The following is an 18,398-nucleotide window of genomic DNA, read 5'->3' as shown; positions in this document are numbered from 1 at the left end:
CTCATTTCTGTCATCCCCACGGCTCCCATGGATTCCCCAGCATCTGCTTCCCAAAGGGGAATTAGAGGTTATTTTAGCTTCTTCAGAATTAATGTAAATTCAAACATTTATGGGCATATACAATAAAAAAAAAAAAACCTAAATAAATATGTGGTCCAAGAGGTATCTAATACGTGTAGTGATGCCTAAGGGATGCTATTTTTTTTTTGCCTTAAAATACAGTAAAATAATCATTTATTCAGAAATGTTGGAGTCTGGGGCATTCTGATCATTTAAATATTCTGGTTACTTAAGAATTGCTATCTGTATACCACTGGGGGATAGCAAGTTTTGATGAATTTAGAATGCATTGTGATATGTAATCTGGAAATGGTACTGAAAATAATTTAATCTTTCTTTGATTATTCAGACTAAGGTCAGGATTATGGACGATCCTAGGGTTTTTATTTTGAGTATTTATTATCCTTACATAATGTAACTGGGATATATATGATTACTGGAACTTTTTAGATGTTTGTACTTTTGAAAGATGCAATTTAACTGTAGTTTCATTGAGTCCATTCACTTTATGACTTCATTCATTCATTCATTCCACAAATATTTGGTTGAGCATCTACTATGTGCCATGTACCATGCCAGGCACTGAGGCTACAGGGACAAATAATGATGATGAAGAATAAGAATACAAAGAAGATAACAACTGCCTTAAAAGACACTTAAATAGACTTTAGTATTTTAGGTGCTTTAAACATATTAACCCACTTAATTCTCATAACAACCCAATGGGATAAGTAACACCATTATCACAGATGAGAAAACTGAGGTATAAAGACATTAAGGAGCTTGTTCAAGGTCACACAGCTAATAAGTGTTGGAGGTGGTCCCGAGTCCAGGCAGTCTAGGTTCCAGGATCCAAGCCCTTGACCATTAGGCCCTATTGCCTGGGATCCCTGTTATCAAGGAGGTTACATTCTAGTGCAGGAGATAAATGACCAAGATAATACAGACAGTGTGACAAATGTGCCTGGCACATTTTAGCCCATGCCTGGGAAGGCTTCCTGATGAGGGTCTTGCTGCCCACGCTGATTCTGGAGGAGTGGGAAGGATGAATAAGGGGCGGATGAGATGCTGGATCAATCAGCAGATAGCAGTGTGTGTGCTCTACTCAAAGCCTGGCCCATTAAGGGAGCTGCCTGAGGCCCTGCCTGGCTGGAATAGATGATAATATTTAATGTAACAAAAGCCTGATGTAATGTGTTAAATTTTTTTTTTTTTTTTTACTAAATTCTCAACAACAAAAAAATCCATTTGGGATTAATCTCAAAGCCCACAGCAATAGCATGATGTCATATCTCTGTAAGACCCATGTCTTCTATAGATTTTTTTCTTGATTTCCCTGAGAAAAGAATTAGTCAGAAAATTATGTAGCTCTTGAGCTACATCTATTTACATTCTCTTCAGAGGGCTTATAAATGATACCAGAAGCAAAAGAAGCAAATCTCTCTTATTGCCCCAGCTTTCAGCAGGGTCCTCTGGTCTGGTTAATGAGGCATGTGTAGGCAACACTGGGGTGAATCTGTTGTTTTTGTTCCTATTGGTATGGACCGAATCGTCTGGAAATGGAAATCAGCCAGAAACATGTGAAGGGCATTGTCTGCCGTGAATCTTCTTGTTCTGGTCCATCACCTCTGGTCATTAGCATTCTTCCATTCCCAAATTTCAACACTCCCAACATCCCTATGATTGCTACTTTAGACCATTTTTACAACTCAGAAATTCCTTCTATATGAAATGTCTTCTGACTGTTCACAGAGAATACGTAACATGAGACCTTTCCTTAGAGTCTTAGCTTTACCCTCACCCCATCCCTGCCCCGCTCGGTGTCAGCACCCAGAGCCTTCCCCCAGCACTTGTGAATACATCTGTCCAACTTTTATTTGGAAGAACAAATGACAGTTCTGAGCCCAGGTGGGGATAACTTTATTAATAGCATTATAATAATTCCTGTGCAAACCCACTTACAGTTTCGAATGCAGTTACCTCTTGTGGTAAAATGTGTTTTTGCTGTTCCAATTATAGCCCATATGTAGGTCTTGGGTAAGTTGTTGGAGGTTTTGGTGTAGTCCTTATAATTTTTACATAACTATGCACAGTTCATCTTCTTTCCTTGAACTGAACACATTTTTAAATGTGTGCTTTAAGAGGCTAAGTTTTCAGAGTGTAAATGTTGCACATCAGAGCTGGCCAAGCACTTCCAATTAGTATATCTATAGTTTGAAGGATAGCTTTCATTTTTCCCTCTTATTTTTTTTTTTAATAAATTTATTTATTTATTTATTTTTGGCTGTGTTGGGTCTTCGTTTCTGTGTGGGGGCTTTCTCTAGTTGTGGCAAGCGGGGGCCACTCTTCATCGCGGTGCGCGGGCCTCTGACTGTCGTGGCCCCTCTTGTTGTGGAGCACAGGCTCCAGACGCGCAGGCTCAGTAGTTGTGGCTCACGGGCCCATCCGCTCCACGGCATGTGGTATCTTCCCAGACCAGGGCTCGAACCCGTGTCCCCTGCATTGGCAGGCAGATTCTTAACCACTGTGCCACCAGGGAAGCCCTCCCTCTTATTTTTTGACAGTGCTTATTTTTTATCTTTGAAGAGAGAAAAAAATAAATATGGAAATGCTTATAAAAACTAACATAAATCTGATAACTGTGAAGACAAGTTTTTAAAAATCTCAGCAATGATTGCTCTCTCCCTTGTTCTAATTATTTTTTCTGTGATGTACTTTTATGAATTCCAAAAATGTATTTGGGAAGGGCCTTTCCATACCTTCATCACTGTGGGGAACAGTTACTAATGAGCTAGATCATCTGGAAAACTGACTTTAAAAAAAGGTTGAAAATAGAATAATTGCTTGCTGTTCACCCACAGTCTAGTATGTGTCTTTCCTTTAATGTTCTTTTTCTCTCTATCTCAGAGTTGACCTAACTATGTAAGTCTCTCATTAAAAAATTTTTATTCACTCATTCATTCATTTATTTTATTCAACAAACTCAAAATTGAAAGTTCAGATTTCAAGAAACTTGGAGTCTCTAGAAGGGAAGGTCTAAGAAAGTGATGAATGTGGGTCTTTGCTGAATCCAGTTCCCTTGGAGAAGCAACAGTGAGGAGATCTTGTTCACACGAGGTGGTAAGCAACTGATTACTAATCGATGAGTTGGCTGAGTCTTATCTCAAAAAGTTAATCCATCTCAAAGCAAAAGGCAATCTCTCCTTTTTCATGGGTAAGGGTAAAGTCTAGTTCTTTGTTTCCTTAAGGGCAGACATTAGATTTTTTTTTTTGGTAAATAGCCTTTAGCACCTACCCCATAGGAGCTGATGGAATATTACATACAAATACATCTGTTCTGCTTTTCAGGTTTGGACAAAGCTGGTGGTTCTTAAAATTTTAATTATTATTATATTTTGGCTTTAGTTGTGGGATACCCTTGCATGGTGAATTTATTGCACTGCTTCTATAGAGCTTTTCATCAGCCTTCACAGAACAGCCTTATATTTATTACAATCATTTGTATTTACAGCCACTTGCAGCAACTCTGTGAGGGGGTCAGAATTACTGCCAGGCTGTAGAGAAGAGGCCCAAGGCCCCCGTGGGTTCCCTGAGGTCATCCAGTATGTCAGCGGGGTGGCTGGAGTTGGGACTCTGAGAGTGTCTGAGCTCTCACACCTTTCCCGCGTTCCGATGGCTCACAGCTCCCTTCCTCTTGCCTCTTCCTTTCCTGCAGGAGCAGTGTTAGTAATAACAGAGCAAATGCCGGACATTGGGAGCCGAAGGGTCTTTGGCTTTTACACAGGGATTTCTTGAAGAGGGAGTTTGTTCCCTCCCCCCTGCAGCTTATTCAAACTGCTGAAACTTTCAACATCACTGATGAAAAGAAGTGTGATGCCCTCATCACCCAGTTTGGCAATAGGGATGTTGCTACCACACCGTGCTCGATTAGCAGGAAGAACATTTGAGGAAGGTTCAAAAATTTAATAGACACACACACGTACATACATATACAAATGTATATATTTGTTGTTCTGACGTGGGAAAAGATGATTATAGTGTGAGTGTAGGGGTGTTTGCAAATTTTTATTCAGAATCTAGGGCCCAAACTACCTAGACTTCACACTTGAGTTTTTTCCTAACTTTAACCAGTCCTAATATAGAGGGTGAGGATCACAGGTTTACATCTAGAAGAGGTGAGATAATAGCTCTGTGTCATTGCAAAGGCAGGTGGCTGGAAGGAAGGAAGATTTTGAGCTGATGAACTCAGCACAGGCACTGTTGCGGTCTAGGACCTGGCAGCCTCATAGCTAGGGCCATGCTCCTTTTCTTGATGGGTTCCAGAGGAGCTGTACCAATGGCGGAAGGTGTGGCTGGCTGCATATGTACTCCAAGCATCATCTGGAGACGGAAGTAGCAAGGATAACATAATTTACTGAACACTTCCCATGTGCCAGGCTCTTTGCATGTATAGCCTCCTTTAATTCTCACCATATTCCTGGATTATAGATAACTGTAAGTATTTCCATTTTCCAGATTAACACTGGAATAGGCTGACAGAGGTGAAATCATTTGCCCCAGATCATGTAGGAGCTATTTGGGTTCTGGGAAATTTTTGATGTTGAAAGAGATTTTTTATTTAAAAGACTGGAACTGGCAAATAAGTCTGAATTTGTGCGCTAAAGCCAATTAATTGGTAACGGCCATCTCTGTTGGGAAGGGTGGGAAGGCCATGCCCAGGCCCAGTGGGAAAGGCTGCTATGGTGAATTTATGCTGGTTGGGGTGGAAGGAGGGGATGGTGGTATGAGAGCTGTGTATTTGCAGGCCCTGTTAAAATCGTATTGCAAGAAGAGCTTTAGAATTCATGTAGATATAATCTTTTCAGTTTATCGAAGAGGAAACTGCATCTTAACCTGCGGAATTTTCAGTCATTTGATAAACCTGTGGGACAGCTATGTTTAGAATCTAGGTCTCCTGGCTCCAAGTCCTGGGTTGTTGTCTTTGGCCCTGTGGGTAAATGCAAAACAGTCCTTTTAGAGAGCATGTAGAGGAGAGGTGATTCTCAAGTATTCCTGCACTTTAAAAATGGCTTGAGAGTAAAAGACTGTCAGCCAGATTCTCTCAGCATTATAAAGCCTCTCTCTGCAGGAAGTTGAATTAATTCTTGCAGACTTCAGGATATCAGACTGTTAACACTTTGGAAAGGATTCACCGTGGAGCTCTCTGGGGACATCAAGCAGTTTGGCTCTATGTTTACAGAGAAGCTACGCTGGACACAGAGGAGAGGGCATGATAGCTGCTCCCCAAAACCAAGGTCGCTTAGAGAGAGACGTGGATAGGAGCTGAGAAGCAAACTCAGTAGGGCTTTGCTCCATTGGACAGTGGAATCAGGAAAGACGTGAATGCTATTTTATGGCCCTTGAGCTCTGCTTTAGTGTTCAGAAACAGGGGCCCTCATGGGCTGCGCGGATGTTCCTGGCAGTCACCACACAAGAGAGCTTCCATCAGTAAATGGGACCACTTACAGGTGCGATCACCACCTCATTTGTTGGCCTTACTCGTGGCTGCTCCCCCAACTCTGGGCTCTTTTCATTCTCCAGGCTAATCCTTGGGTGCCATTGTCATTTCCATATTTGTAACAGCCAAGGGATAGAACTGGTCCCATACTCCATGGATGGAGAGGTCCCCAGCACGTAACCAGGTATTGGACGCAGCAGGATCTTGAGGATAGACTGCATTGTTGAGAGCTTAGAACAGTGAGCTTCCAGTTTTCCTTTTGATTAGTACATTAGGCAAGTGTGAGATATATTACCTGATGTGACGGTCTTTGCTTCAAATCATATGCTGTGAATCCACTGACTTTTCTTGAAGTCTGGGGCAGAGCACCTTGCCCTCTGGGCTTTTTCTTGATCCACTTTCATCCCATTTACCTGTTAAGAAGATGAAATGAGCTCATTTGAGTATCCAGTAGAATCATAACACGATACATTTTTCTAAAACTACACTGATTTCAGTCTCTGTTATTACATACACATCTTCTGGAGGCGTCCTCTACACAGGGTGACTGCTGAGGGTGCTAATGTCCTATCACAGCATTCCAGACCTAAGCAGACAAGTTTCACCCTCTTCCTGTGCTTGTCCTTGACCTGGTGAAAAGTCTGGCTCAGCAGGAAAGCCCTGAGGGAGCCATGGCTTAAACGTTCATATAGCCTATATGGCTACCACTCTGCCATGCCCCTGAATGCGGGGGTGAGAACGTGGAAACATCTAGGACACTGAGTCAGTCACTGTCCTCCTTTTCATATGTACTGATGGATAAATGGACAATTAGAGCAACATACTAAATAAAATGCACCCAGAGTGTGTGGCTGCGAAGAAAGGAACTTATAGTTCTGAAAGGCCTGGTGAGCCAATAGGGGGCCTATTCTTTGCAGAGGAGCAACAGCTCTCATCAAGGCACATTTTGTTTCTTGAAACTGTGCAATTGTTTGAATTATTAGTCATGTGGAACCCCAAATCCCTTGATGTTCACTGCACTGCATTGAACCTATAGCACAAATGCATTTGCTGGTGTAGTGACCTTCCGCTTACAGTGAAGTTGTTCTGTGGGCCAAAAAATACGAGTCCACTCCCAAGAGGCCCTCTGCATTCCCTGATTCACATATGCACTGATCTGGACAACGGAACTTCATGGGAAAGCAAATCAAACACAGGGTAGGACCATGTGCCCTTTCTCTTGCTTGTCAGTCCTTGGGTTCACAATTACATTTTCAAACTTAGGGAACTATAGCCTTCTTCATGGAAGACTGTAAATCATTCCATGCATTTTGAAATTGTTGGGGGAATGTACCAAGAATACTGAACAGGAAAGGTTTTTCAGCATTTCTCCAGGAAATCTTAGCAGTTAGAGATTGAAAAGTGCTTTGGGTGGAATCCAGAGACTGGAATAGAGTGTCTTCAGAAATCACCCAGCCCAAACCTCTCACTTACACTTGAGGAAACGGAGGCCTAGAGAGGTGAAATCATTTGCCAAGGTTATCCAGTTAGTAGCAACGCCTGGACTAGAGCCCGAGTTTTCTAATTCTCAGTTCAAGGCTGTTTCTGCTACCCCTCTCTCTCTTTGCCTCTCTCTCCCAACTAATTTACCCTTTAAATTAAGAAAGAGAGAATCTAGAGGGGTATTTCTCAAAATATAGTTCACAACCATCTGTGTGTGAATCACTTTGGATGCCTTTAAAATGCAGGCTTCTGGGATTTATCCAGACCTACCAAATAATATTGAGGCCTGGGTATCTGCATTTTCTCTCTTTCTTTCCTTCTTTTTTTTTTTTTTTGGCTGCGTTGGGTCTTCGTCGCTGCGCGCAGCCTTTCTCTAGTTGTGGTGAACAGGGGCTACTCTCTGTTGTGGTGCTTGGGCTTCTCATTGCGGTGGCTTCTCTTATTGTGGAGCATGGGCTCTAGGCGCGCGGGCTTCAGTAGTTGTGGCATGCGAGTTCAGTAGTTGTGGCTCGCGGGCTCCAGAGCGCAGGCTCAGTAGTTATGGCGCTCGGGATTAGTTGCTCCGCGGCATGTGGGATCTTCCCGGACCAGGGCTCGAACCCACGTCCCCTGCATTGGCAGGCAAATTCTTAACCACTGCGCCACCAGGGAAGTCCCATATCTGCATTTTCTACAAGCTCCTCAGTGATTCTTAGGCATATTCTGTGTGAGAACCGTCAATCCAGGGGCTATAAATAGGCAGGTGGCACATGGCAGGAAATGAGCGCTAACTTTTAGCATCCCTGAATTTATCCTGAGAATACAATCATTCATTGTTCCTTGCTCTTCTTAGTGCCAGTCATGTAGTGAGCTGAACGGGGCTAATGTTGGTTCGAAGAGTAATTACATTGGCTTTCCTGTTTCCCTAATGCCTGCTCTGGGCATAACTATAACTATTAATATTAGCTCTGTTGTTTTTTCCCACCTGGCAATATTTATTTGCTGTATATTTCTCTGCTGTGCTTGGGGGAAGGTAAACGAATGCTTCGCACCTATCCTTGAATATACAGGCCCACTGCAGCCTCTGCTGGTACACAGTACCTGGCCTCAAAATGTCTCACAGTGAGTCCACAAATAGTTCAGTCAGAGTCCCCATCACCTCTCCATGCAGGTAATTATTACTTTTGCCATTTAAGGGAAATTTCAGTACATTGCTTATAGCAATAAATTTAGGACCATATTTGTGCTCTCCTGCTTCTAATTCATAGCATAGATTTAAAATTCCATTTCTGTGGGGTTACAGCTCTGAACTGTCCTTCAGTATGAATTTTGTTGATAATAAATAAAATAATACCATGTCTCATTTTTTCCCCTCAGCAACTAACACACTTACAAACAAACAAACAAAAAACCCCTCACCACTCAATTTCCCCTGCATATGGGAGAGTTCCATATTTCATGGTAGATGAGTAGCTGAATAGTTCTGTAAAATGATTGAGCTGTGCTGTAGGAATGTGACATGGTGGCACTTTGGAAAGTCTCATTCTGGAGTTTAACGGGTTTTGCGATATGTTTTGCAGCATGCTCTTTCTGACAAGGCATGTGTGAAAGCCTTTGACCCAAAGACAACTTGCTTACAGGAATGCCTTATCACCACCTTCCAGGAAGCCTACTTTGTTTCAGAAAGTTTTGAAGAAGCCAAAGAAAAGATGAGGTAAATTTATTTTTCTTCCATCTAGAGAAAATAACTTTTTATTTTTCTGGCTTTGTTCTTTCCCTGTCTGTCTCTTGAACCAGTGAGGATTGATCCCATATCCTTCCCTTTGCTGTTTATTTTGCAGGGACTTTGCAAAGTCAATTACCCGTCCCTTCTCCGTCTACTTCAATCCCTACACACAGAGTATTGAAATTCTGAAAGACACCAGGAGCATTGAAAACGTGGTGCAGGACCTCCGCAGCGATTTGAACACCGTGTGTGATGCCTTGAACAAAATGAACCAATATCTGGGAATTTGATGTCTGGGACCTGTGTCATTGCCAGCCTGATCTTTTTGGGGCTTAGCAGCAATTCAGTCAATGTCATATAACACCAATAGCTTTCTGTGTCATGGCTTGGCTAGTAAGCATGCAATTCTGTATATTTCTACCTACTTGCAACTTACTGTGATAATGTATGAAACACCATAAAGAACCCAATGACAGATAACCACTCATTGTATGAAAGATTGTAATACATTTCAATGTCTTAAATAGATTTGACATTCCAGCTTAGTGTCCTTAACCAAACTGCAGCTATTGAAAATTGGTAACAAATAGCCCTCTTATGATTCTAGCTCGTGACCTTTTCTTTCTCAGATCTGAGCCTTTCCTCTGTGTTCATTAGATAAAATGAAAATAGCAGTGAAACTGTTTCTGTTTTCTCTAGTATCAGTGTTTTCGCAGCACTATTTGAGATAAACCCAGAATTGTATGAAACTTCCTATCACATTAACAAAAGATTCAGTATTCTGTTTCAAAAATTGAAAGTAGTGAACACACTAGTTGGAATGGTTTTTAGGTTGATTATTTATAAAATGTAAGAAAAGAGAAATTTCCACAAACAGAAAATATATGTTGCATTGACCTTGTAGAAACTGAGTTGTGACATGCTTCCCAAAGTATTTTGGAAGAAAACACTTCCAGAAAGGACATTAGGAAAGACTAAACAATGGGGAAGAATCTTGGGACTATGAATTTTATGCTGGAATAAAGTGATTATCACTCTCAGCTGGTTAACGCATTTTTCTTGGAGAATAATAATATCATAGAGCTATGATTTCAATGACATAGAAATTGAGTCTCAGAGAGGTTAAGTGATTTGCTCAAAGTAGCACAGTTAGTTGTGCACCAGCATTTATAGCCCATCACATCTCACTTTTGGATTGCTAAGACATTCAACTTGGTGTATGTATGTATTTATGATGTGTAGTCATAGAAGGGAAACTAATGCTTATCAAAACTAATGTTTATCACTAAATAGGACTTGGTTTGTGATCAAGGGTTGACAGCAGTACAGAAATTTCCTCTCACAGCCCCCAACCAAGCTAGGTCTCTGGGAGTCTGTCCACTTGCCTAAAGTTTGGGCAAATTTGGGTAAACAATAGTGATACACCACAAATTTCAGTCATCTTTGCTATAAGAGGTATAATCAGGTGATTAGGTGAACGAATAAAAAATTGCTGAATGAGCGAATGAATTTTAGCTGCTGATTCCCTTAACAAATGCAATCACTGTTCCTCTAAATCTGCTTTAGTAGCACAGAATACTGGGTGGAGGAAAGAGGGGACGAGAAAAAGTAGAGAATAAGATGATGAAATGACTTCTAAGTTAGCAATTCTAAAATATTTACTTGAGCAATTTCTAAGGACGTTCTTTAAATAGGAAACTACATGTGATTTCAAACTAATTTATACAGTTGTGTGGCCCGTTATGAGTCAGAAATTTTTGGACTAAATGTATTCAGGAAGAATATGAGAAAGAGTTAAAATATATATCAGAGAGAGGTAAAATTACAATGAAAAATCAGAGGCTTGACTATCGGTTATCTTAATGATTGAGGCTCTTTCATTTCTGAAGGGTTCTCAGAACAATGGACTTTTTGAGAAAGGATCTGGTTCATAGAACGTGAGAGTCATGCAGTTTAAATGCTACTTTAGGTGAATGAAACTGCCTTGAAGAATTATCAGTGGTAGAGAAATGATGAGCAAGCTGAACCCAGATAAAAGGATCTAGAATGATCAAGTAGTTGTAAAATCCAATCATTTAATAAATCCATAAATACATAGTTTCTTACATCTTGCTTTGCTAGATCTAGATGACCCTGAGTAATTAGCTATTTATAAATATTAACCTAGAAAAATAACCCAGAACAATGAATCCAGAAATTTCCAATGAACAATAACGAGAGACTAAGAACAATAATTTAGAAATTTCCAGAACTAGTTGCTGAATTTTCTCAAAGGAGAAAATGGGCTGAGAAACTCTTCATGTCTGCTTTTTCTGTTGTTCCCATAATTTGGTGTTGCTTTAGATAACATTTTGTCTTTTGTAACAACATGGACGGACTTGGAGGGCTTTATGCTAAGTGAAATAAGCCAGATAGAGAAAGACAAATACTGTATGATATCGCTTATATGTGGAATAAAAAAATACATCAGACTAGTAAATATAACAAAAAAGAAGCAGATTCACATAGAGAACAAACTAGCGATTACCAGTGGAGAGAGGGAAGAGGGGGACGGGCAAGATAGGGGTAGGGGATTAAGAAGTACAAACTATTAGGTATAAAATAAGCTACAGGATACAGGGACAACATGGGGAATATAGCCAATATTTTATAATACCTATAAATGGAGTATAACCTTTAAAAATTATGAATAACTATACTGTACACCTGTAACATATAATATTACAGCCACTATAATTCAATAAAAAAGAAAAAACCCCATAAGTAGTCATCAAGCTTCCTCCTTCTAGCCCCAATGAAAGGGGAGCTTCTTAGTTAAATGTACTGAAGGAGAATTATATTTAATTGTAGACAAATTCCCTCAACAAAAGATAACATTTGAGCTATCTTCTGATTGACTATAGAGGCATCTTTAGTGTTCTTACATGTGCAAAATCTATGTTGTTTCAAAAATAGAAGCGCTGCAAAGTAAATAGGCTTTCCCGCAGAGCTTATATAGGTATCATACAAGGAGGAGGAATTATTTGATTCTTTTTAGATTTGTTCTCCATTTGGAATAGCGTGGTTTTCGCCATATGAAACAATGGAATCATGGTTTTCATTTGTTGTGAGCATTTAACACGCAAGTGCCATTACAACTAATAGTGGGAAAAATCCTATAAAATTTAACAGCCATCATAGGAAAAGTGTTGGCAGAAAAAGTCCCCAAATGGAAGTAGTACAACAAAATACTCACAGCCAGCTTCTTGTCATATCTGATACCTGCTCAGTGTAACCATTTGTCTCACTTATGCCTCCTGACTTAAAGCTAAATTAAATAGATCCAAGGGCAATTATAAATTTAAAGACACTTGCTCACTGTCATCTCACTGTGAATCGCTACTTTATTTTGGCTTTGCTGCTGTCTTCTGTAATCAGCTAATCAGAAATCAACCCAAGGTTCTTAGCAAGGCCAGGTTTCTTATGTATCACACCTTGCAAAAAACAGCCGGAATCTGATTAGTCCAGTTTTTTTCTTAAAGCATTCTTGTCTGTTATGAGTTGGGGTCAGGCAACCAGTATATTCTTGGATGATCAGTTTATCTGGCGTAGCAGATTGTTCATAAATTGCATGTTTTAAGAGTAGGGAACTCTGACCCAGAGTGGTTAAAAAAAAATTTTTTTTTTTACATTAGTGTCAAGGGTTGTGAAACTTGGGTGTCTGGCTTAGTCTCATTTATTTACTGTGTAATTTAGAAATGATGCTTTATGGGGATGATATATCTGTGTTTGTCTTGCTTGCATAGTAAATGGGCCTGAGCCTAACGAATGTAATGTACTGCAACATTTACCAACATGAAAAGTTCTCAAAGGAAAAACAGTAGGCTTTAACATGAAAGCAAATAGAAATACAAAGTTTCATTTTCCAACAGAGTCATGGCTCACATCATTTTCTTCATTTGAGGAGGAGAACATTAACACAAGATATAGTTGTCCTCCAATTCATTTGATCTAATTTTCAACTTCTAAAGAATCAAGTGCTGATGCTGACTCCCATGAACCTTGTCTTACTTAATAATGAAAAAGAAAGCAGCCCAGAGTTTTCCAGTGTGTCTGAGTTTTTTTTTTTTTTTTTTTCTTCTTCAATTTCCAAAGACATTCTCTTATTTGGGGAAATGATTCTTATGCAGATTGACTTTTTCTGGGAAGAGGCAAGGGAATTAATAGTGACATATTCCTTCTTCTCATATTAGATTTGCATGTGTTCAAAATAAACCAGTTCTGAAACATTGAATGGTGAGTCTTTATAATGTGACTTGAGGTCTCAAAATATTCATTCAATGGCTTAGACCATATCAGGGACTGTATATCAGGCACTGTTCTAAAAACTGAGGCTATAGTGGTGAATAAGGCAGAGGAAGCTTATGCCCACTTTGAACTTACATTCTAGTAGACAGATAGCAGCAAAAAAAAAAAAAACAGATTATTTGAGATTGTGGCAATTTTATGAAGAAAATAGTTGGGGTGATGTGATAAAGAGCAGTGGAGAGGGGAGGGATTAAGGTGGCCAGGGGAAAGCTTCCTGAGCAGATGACCTTTGACGAAGAACCATGGGATGAGCAGAAGCCAGGCATGAAGAGAGCCATGGAAAGAGTGTTTCTGGAAGAGGGGACAGCAAGATCAAAGTCTCTAAGGCAGAAGATTGATGTGTTCAATCTTCTACCTTAGAAGACTGATGTGTTCAAGGAAGACAGATTGATTGCCAGTGGGCTGGAGAGGAAGGCTAAGATGGGAGCATGGGAGGCAAGGATGAGATAATACAGGGTTCCAGAGGGGGTCAGGTGGACCCTAAATGCAGTGGAGTCACTGGAGAGCTGGAAACCAGATCTGATTTACATTTTCAAAGGTTACTCAGGCTGCTGTGTGGAAATGAATTGTAGGGGGATTGGAGAGTGCTGTAAAACCAATTAGGAGACCATTGCAGTATTGAGACTCTATAAAGTCAATATCTCACTGGATCATGGTGGACGTCACTAAAAACAGTTGTAATTAAATAAGTTACAGAGTTAAGTAGGTGGCCCAGAACTGTCAGATGAAACACCAGGGGAAACTGGAATAACCAGTACCTGGGTTGATTATCATTGGGCTGGAGAAGCAGACATCCAATGATATCCTGTGTCTTTTGCAAAAGCTTCCTTTGACAAAACAACATCATGTGAAACTTTTCCTGGACAGCTTTTAAGGATAAAAAGCCAGACTGGAAAGCAAATGCAATTTTTTTTTTTTTTCTAGAGACGCACAGATATTCACTGCATAAGCAAAAATGAAATAGAGAATGGGGCATTATTGGTGAACATTGGTAGTGCTGACAAGGTGATTCAGGACAAAAAAGCTCCCTCACCTTCAGGCAAACTGAATAGTTGTGTTCACTGGCTCTCTGGCCATTTCTATAGGAATAGGTCATATAAACGTTAGTGAATTAGTTAAGTCTATTTCCACTCTTCTCGCTGCTGTCATCTCCCCAAATGTATATTTGAGAGATATACCAGCAAGGTTCACTTGCTGTGATTTCTTCCTCTCTCTAAGAAGGATGGGTCTGGTGCAGCAGCTGGAAGTCTATTTCCTTCTTTGGGAGGATCGTAGTGTGCCTGATGTTCAACCCAAGGGCATCTGTGGTTATGATGCCTGCACAGCATTCTCATAATCCAGTCTGGATACAGTTTTTATAATTGAACAACAAAAACATCTGACAGATGTGGGCAGGGTAATTTGAAAGCTAGTAGCACAAAGAAATCAAGTTCATTTTCTGTCAAAATCAAATCTTTAAAAACACTGCAGGGCTTCCCTGTTGGCCCAGTGGTTAAGACTCCGCCTGCCAATGCAGGGGACATGGGTTCGAGCCCTGGTCTGGGAAGATCCCACATGCCGCGGAGCAACTAGGCCCGTGAGCCACAACTACTGAGCCTGCGCGTCTGGAGCCTGTGCTCCACAACAAGAGAGGCTGGGATAGTGAAAGTGGCCCCCGCTTGCCGCAACTGGAGAAAGCCCTCGTGCAGAAACGAAGACCCAACACAGCCAAAAATAAAAATAAATAAAAACAAACAAACAAACAAAAAAACACTGCAAAGCTAACCCTCATTTTATAGGTTGAGAAAGGTAATATTAATTATGAGAAGGTGGTAGGACTTTCCTGGCGTCTCCTTCACTCCTTCCAGATCCTTTGCAGTCTCCTTACTTTTTAGCTTGTTAATTTTCATGGAACTCACAAGATGCTGATTCAGTAGGTCTAATATTCCCAGAGGTTTGCAAACCACTGAACACATCTAATGTACAGCTCGCTCGATTTTAGTGAACAGCTAACTCCACAGACGTTAATGAGGCCAATTATTGGCAAGTGAATTTGAAGTGAAGGGCACGTGAGGTTTGCAACTATAGTTATTTGTTTATCGGGATTGATTGAGGCAAACTTCCTTTTGATCATTACATCTGATTGATCACTGCACGTGGCATTATGAAAGAATGAGGTTCCCAAATCAGATAACTTGGAAGAAACATCTCTGCCTTGCCAGGGCAGAACATGTCCCCCTGTCTATTTCAGTGTGAAAGCCTAGCCATTAAGTTGGAATAGATCCTAATTAGCCTCCTTACAAATCTCTCAAACTTTTTGGCCTTTCCTGTTGAGCAGAACTTAAAAGAAGCCTAAATTCCTCCCTTGCCCACGTATAGTCAGTATCAAAGAAAATAACTTGCAGGGTTATACTTACTGCTGAAAACAAGTGCAGACATAGCAATCCTGATTTGAAGTGGCATTGGAAAGTATAATTTGGTTCACCCAGCCAAATGATTACTGCAAGTACAGATCATCAGCACAGCCCACTCCAGCACATTTGAATTGGTGATCAGCTGACAGCTAATTGCCAGACTGAGTCTGCCTCTTGAGCTTCTGCCTGGGAACAGCGGGAAAAAATCACCATGACTCCTACCTAGCCTGGATGGAGGTATTTTTCCCATGTTGGAAATATGCCTTGGAGGGTGGTTGTCACTCTGCTTATACTACCAGCTGTTGCTTGCCCAGCATCCGTACCTTTTTTTGTCCAATAACTGCACCCTCTTTTTTCTTTTGTGAACACTCTCCTACTTTTAATCCATACCTGGGATGAGGCTGACTCCCCCCTCCCAGTTCCAAGGGTTGGGCTTCTGACCAAGGCTTCGATGAGATATAGATATATTCCCCTGCCCTAAATGATTAGTGCAGGGCTGGGTCATGCTCTGAGGTGGGCCAATTAAGGTCAACCCCTGGACTTTTCTGGAACCATTGAGAAAGAGGTGTGCTTTCTTCTGTGGTTGGAAGGTGTAGCATGTGAGTCTGGAACTTCTGGGGGGCCTCTGGGTAGGGAATGCAGGGCCAGGAGTAAGAGATGGGACAGAGTCTTAATGTCATTGTCAAACTCATGGATTTAGCTGTGCTGAAGCAACATGTATCTTTGGACTTTCCAGGTCTGGGAGCTAATAAATGGCCCCTCCTCCCTTGCTGTCATTTTCTTTTACTGTCCCTGGCATCAAAAAAGTGCTAATACCCAGGATAAAACACAAGAGGAGAGGCAGGAGATCTTATGTTTGTTTTTTTCACATTTTTCCTCTTGGTTTTAGAAATCACAGCTTCCTAAAGAAGTACTATTTATGTTCTTTTGGCTTAGCCCGTGCCATAGAAATTTGGGATGCCTGACCTCTTTATCCTCCTCTAATTCTGGTAATGGTATGACTTCTTCCAGTGAGATGTAGCCAGCAAAACTGCTCAATAGAAGGTTTTAATTGGGTTCTAGGTGACCGTCTGAAATTCAATCTCTAAGCCACTGATTTCGTCCGTGGGAAAAGGATATCAAAGCAAATTAAACTTAAGATAACTGGATAAAACTTTTTCTGTTCCAGCTTTTTTTTTTTTAAATTTTTATTTATTATTTATTTTTGGCTGTGTTGGGTCTTCGTTTCTGTGCGAGGGCTTTCTCTAGTTGTGGCAAGTGGGGGCCACTCTTCATTGCGGTGCGCAGGCCTCTCACTATCGCGGCCTTTTTCTTGTTGCAGAGCACAGGCTCCAGACGCGCAGGCTCAGTAGTTGTGGCTCACGGGCCTAGTTGCTCCGCGGCATGTGGGATCTTCCCAGACCAGGGCTCGAACCCATGTCCCCTGCATTGGCAGGCAGATTCTCAACCACTGCGCCACCAGGGAAGCCCGGTTCCAGCTTTTTACTGTAACTAGCATTAGGAGGATCTGATTTTCATTAGAATTGGGCACTTTTAAACAAAAATTCTCAGAGTATAGCAAAGAGAACATGGGCTTTGAAATCAGGTAAACAGAGGTACAAATTCTCATTTTTCTGCTTACAAAGCTGGGTGATTTTTACAGACTTACTGACATTTTCTGAGTTTTAGTTTTGTTTTCTGTAAAATGGGAATGAAAATACTTCATTTACATAATTGTCATGAAAATTAAACACTATACATGCCTAATCATAAAAATTACTTAACAAATGTTAATTTCCTTCTCTTTTTGTTTTTAAATCTAAATGCTCTTGACCATCTCCAGCTTTTCCCACACTTTTAAATGATAAAATCATTGTACCTTAATGGCCCAAAGAAGTATTATGCCATGTTACGGGCCATTGTTTTTATTTCTATGACTTTTCATACTTTTATTTGACCAGATTTTAGTAGAACTGACTGAATCTCATTGAGCTGTGAATCTGTAGGACTGTGGTCATTTGCACTATGGCCTTAAATCATTACCTGGAAATTCAAAAGCGGGGGATACTAACTGATTCAGTGACCTCAGAGATGGTTTGCATTTCTATCTGGACATCAAAATTTATATCTATGAAATGGGAATAAAAATATAAAAACCTGTTCAAATTAATGAAACAATATAAAGGTTGGAACTTTCTAGGAGAATGACACTAAACAAATAGAACTATTATTCGTAGTTCATTGGATTGTGGCAAGTTGACTCTGAGCCATTCCCCAACTGTCCATCTCAGAAAAACTGAAATAGAGGGCAGAGTGGTTGGTAGGTATATGTTCCAGTCACCGGTCCAGGTACTGAAAGGCAGGCCCAGCCAAGCCCCTCTATGACAGAGGTACTGCACTCCCAAGCTCCCTTCCAGAGAGCAATTGAGCTTAGGGTTGTCTCTGATGAAGATAAAGTCCTGGTCAGAGGGAACAAATTACATCCAGAATATAAATGCATTTTATTTGCAGAGCAGGAAAGGACAGTGCTAAGTGAAAATAGGAAATTGGAATATTATGTGTTGGGAGAGCAATTCCTTTCATCCCTGCAGCTAATGGACTGAACAAAAAGTGAACAATTTGTTTCATGTGATAATTCACTAACTAACTGACAAGGTTTCCATTTCTGAGTCCCTTTCCACATTCAGCTGCTTGTTTTGTAGCGCAGTACTACAATTATCTGCCTATCTACTGCATTGCATAATCGGGATGGCTGAAATATATGTGAGGAATAACCATAACTGCTTAAACTCTTCCTGTTAAAGGAAGGAGTGAAGGAAAGGCAACATGGAGCATCTTCTCCTTGCCTTAAAATAGCCATCTGTTTCCTTTGTGATGTTCTCTTCTCTGGAGAGAAGACTTTTAGAGAAATACTGTATTCTAAAATGGGAAGGGG

General features: G+C 40.7%; 1 protein-coding gene across 1 annotated transcript in view; it reads left to right on the top strand.

Moving 5' to 3' along the window:
* TPH2 (tryptophan hydroxylase 2) overlaps positions 1 to 9,174 on the top strand; it is an 88,681-nt gene extending 79,507 nt beyond the window's left edge. The window contains exons 10-11 of the mRNA XM_007195006.2: positions 8,599 to 8,732; positions 8,860 to 9,174. Coding sequence (XP_007195068.2) covers positions 8,599 to 8,732; positions 8,860 to 9,034 — 309 coding nt within the window. The 3' untranslated portion in view covers positions 9,035 to 9,174. The remainder of the gene's footprint in view (positions 1 to 8,598; positions 8,733 to 8,859) is intronic.
* Positions 9,175 to 18,398: the final 9,224 nt, after the last annotated feature.

Source organism: Balaenoptera acutorostrata, chromosome 11, assembly GCF_949987535.1.
Source record: "Balaenoptera acutorostrata chromosome 11, mBalAcu1.1, whole genome shotgun sequence".
Lineage (NCBI taxonomy): Eukaryota > Metazoa > Chordata > Mammalia > Artiodactyla > Balaenopteridae > Balaenoptera > Balaenoptera acutorostrata.
The sequence above is the reverse complement of the archived record's forward strand: the minus strand, read 5'-3'. Positions and strand labels throughout refer to the sequence as shown.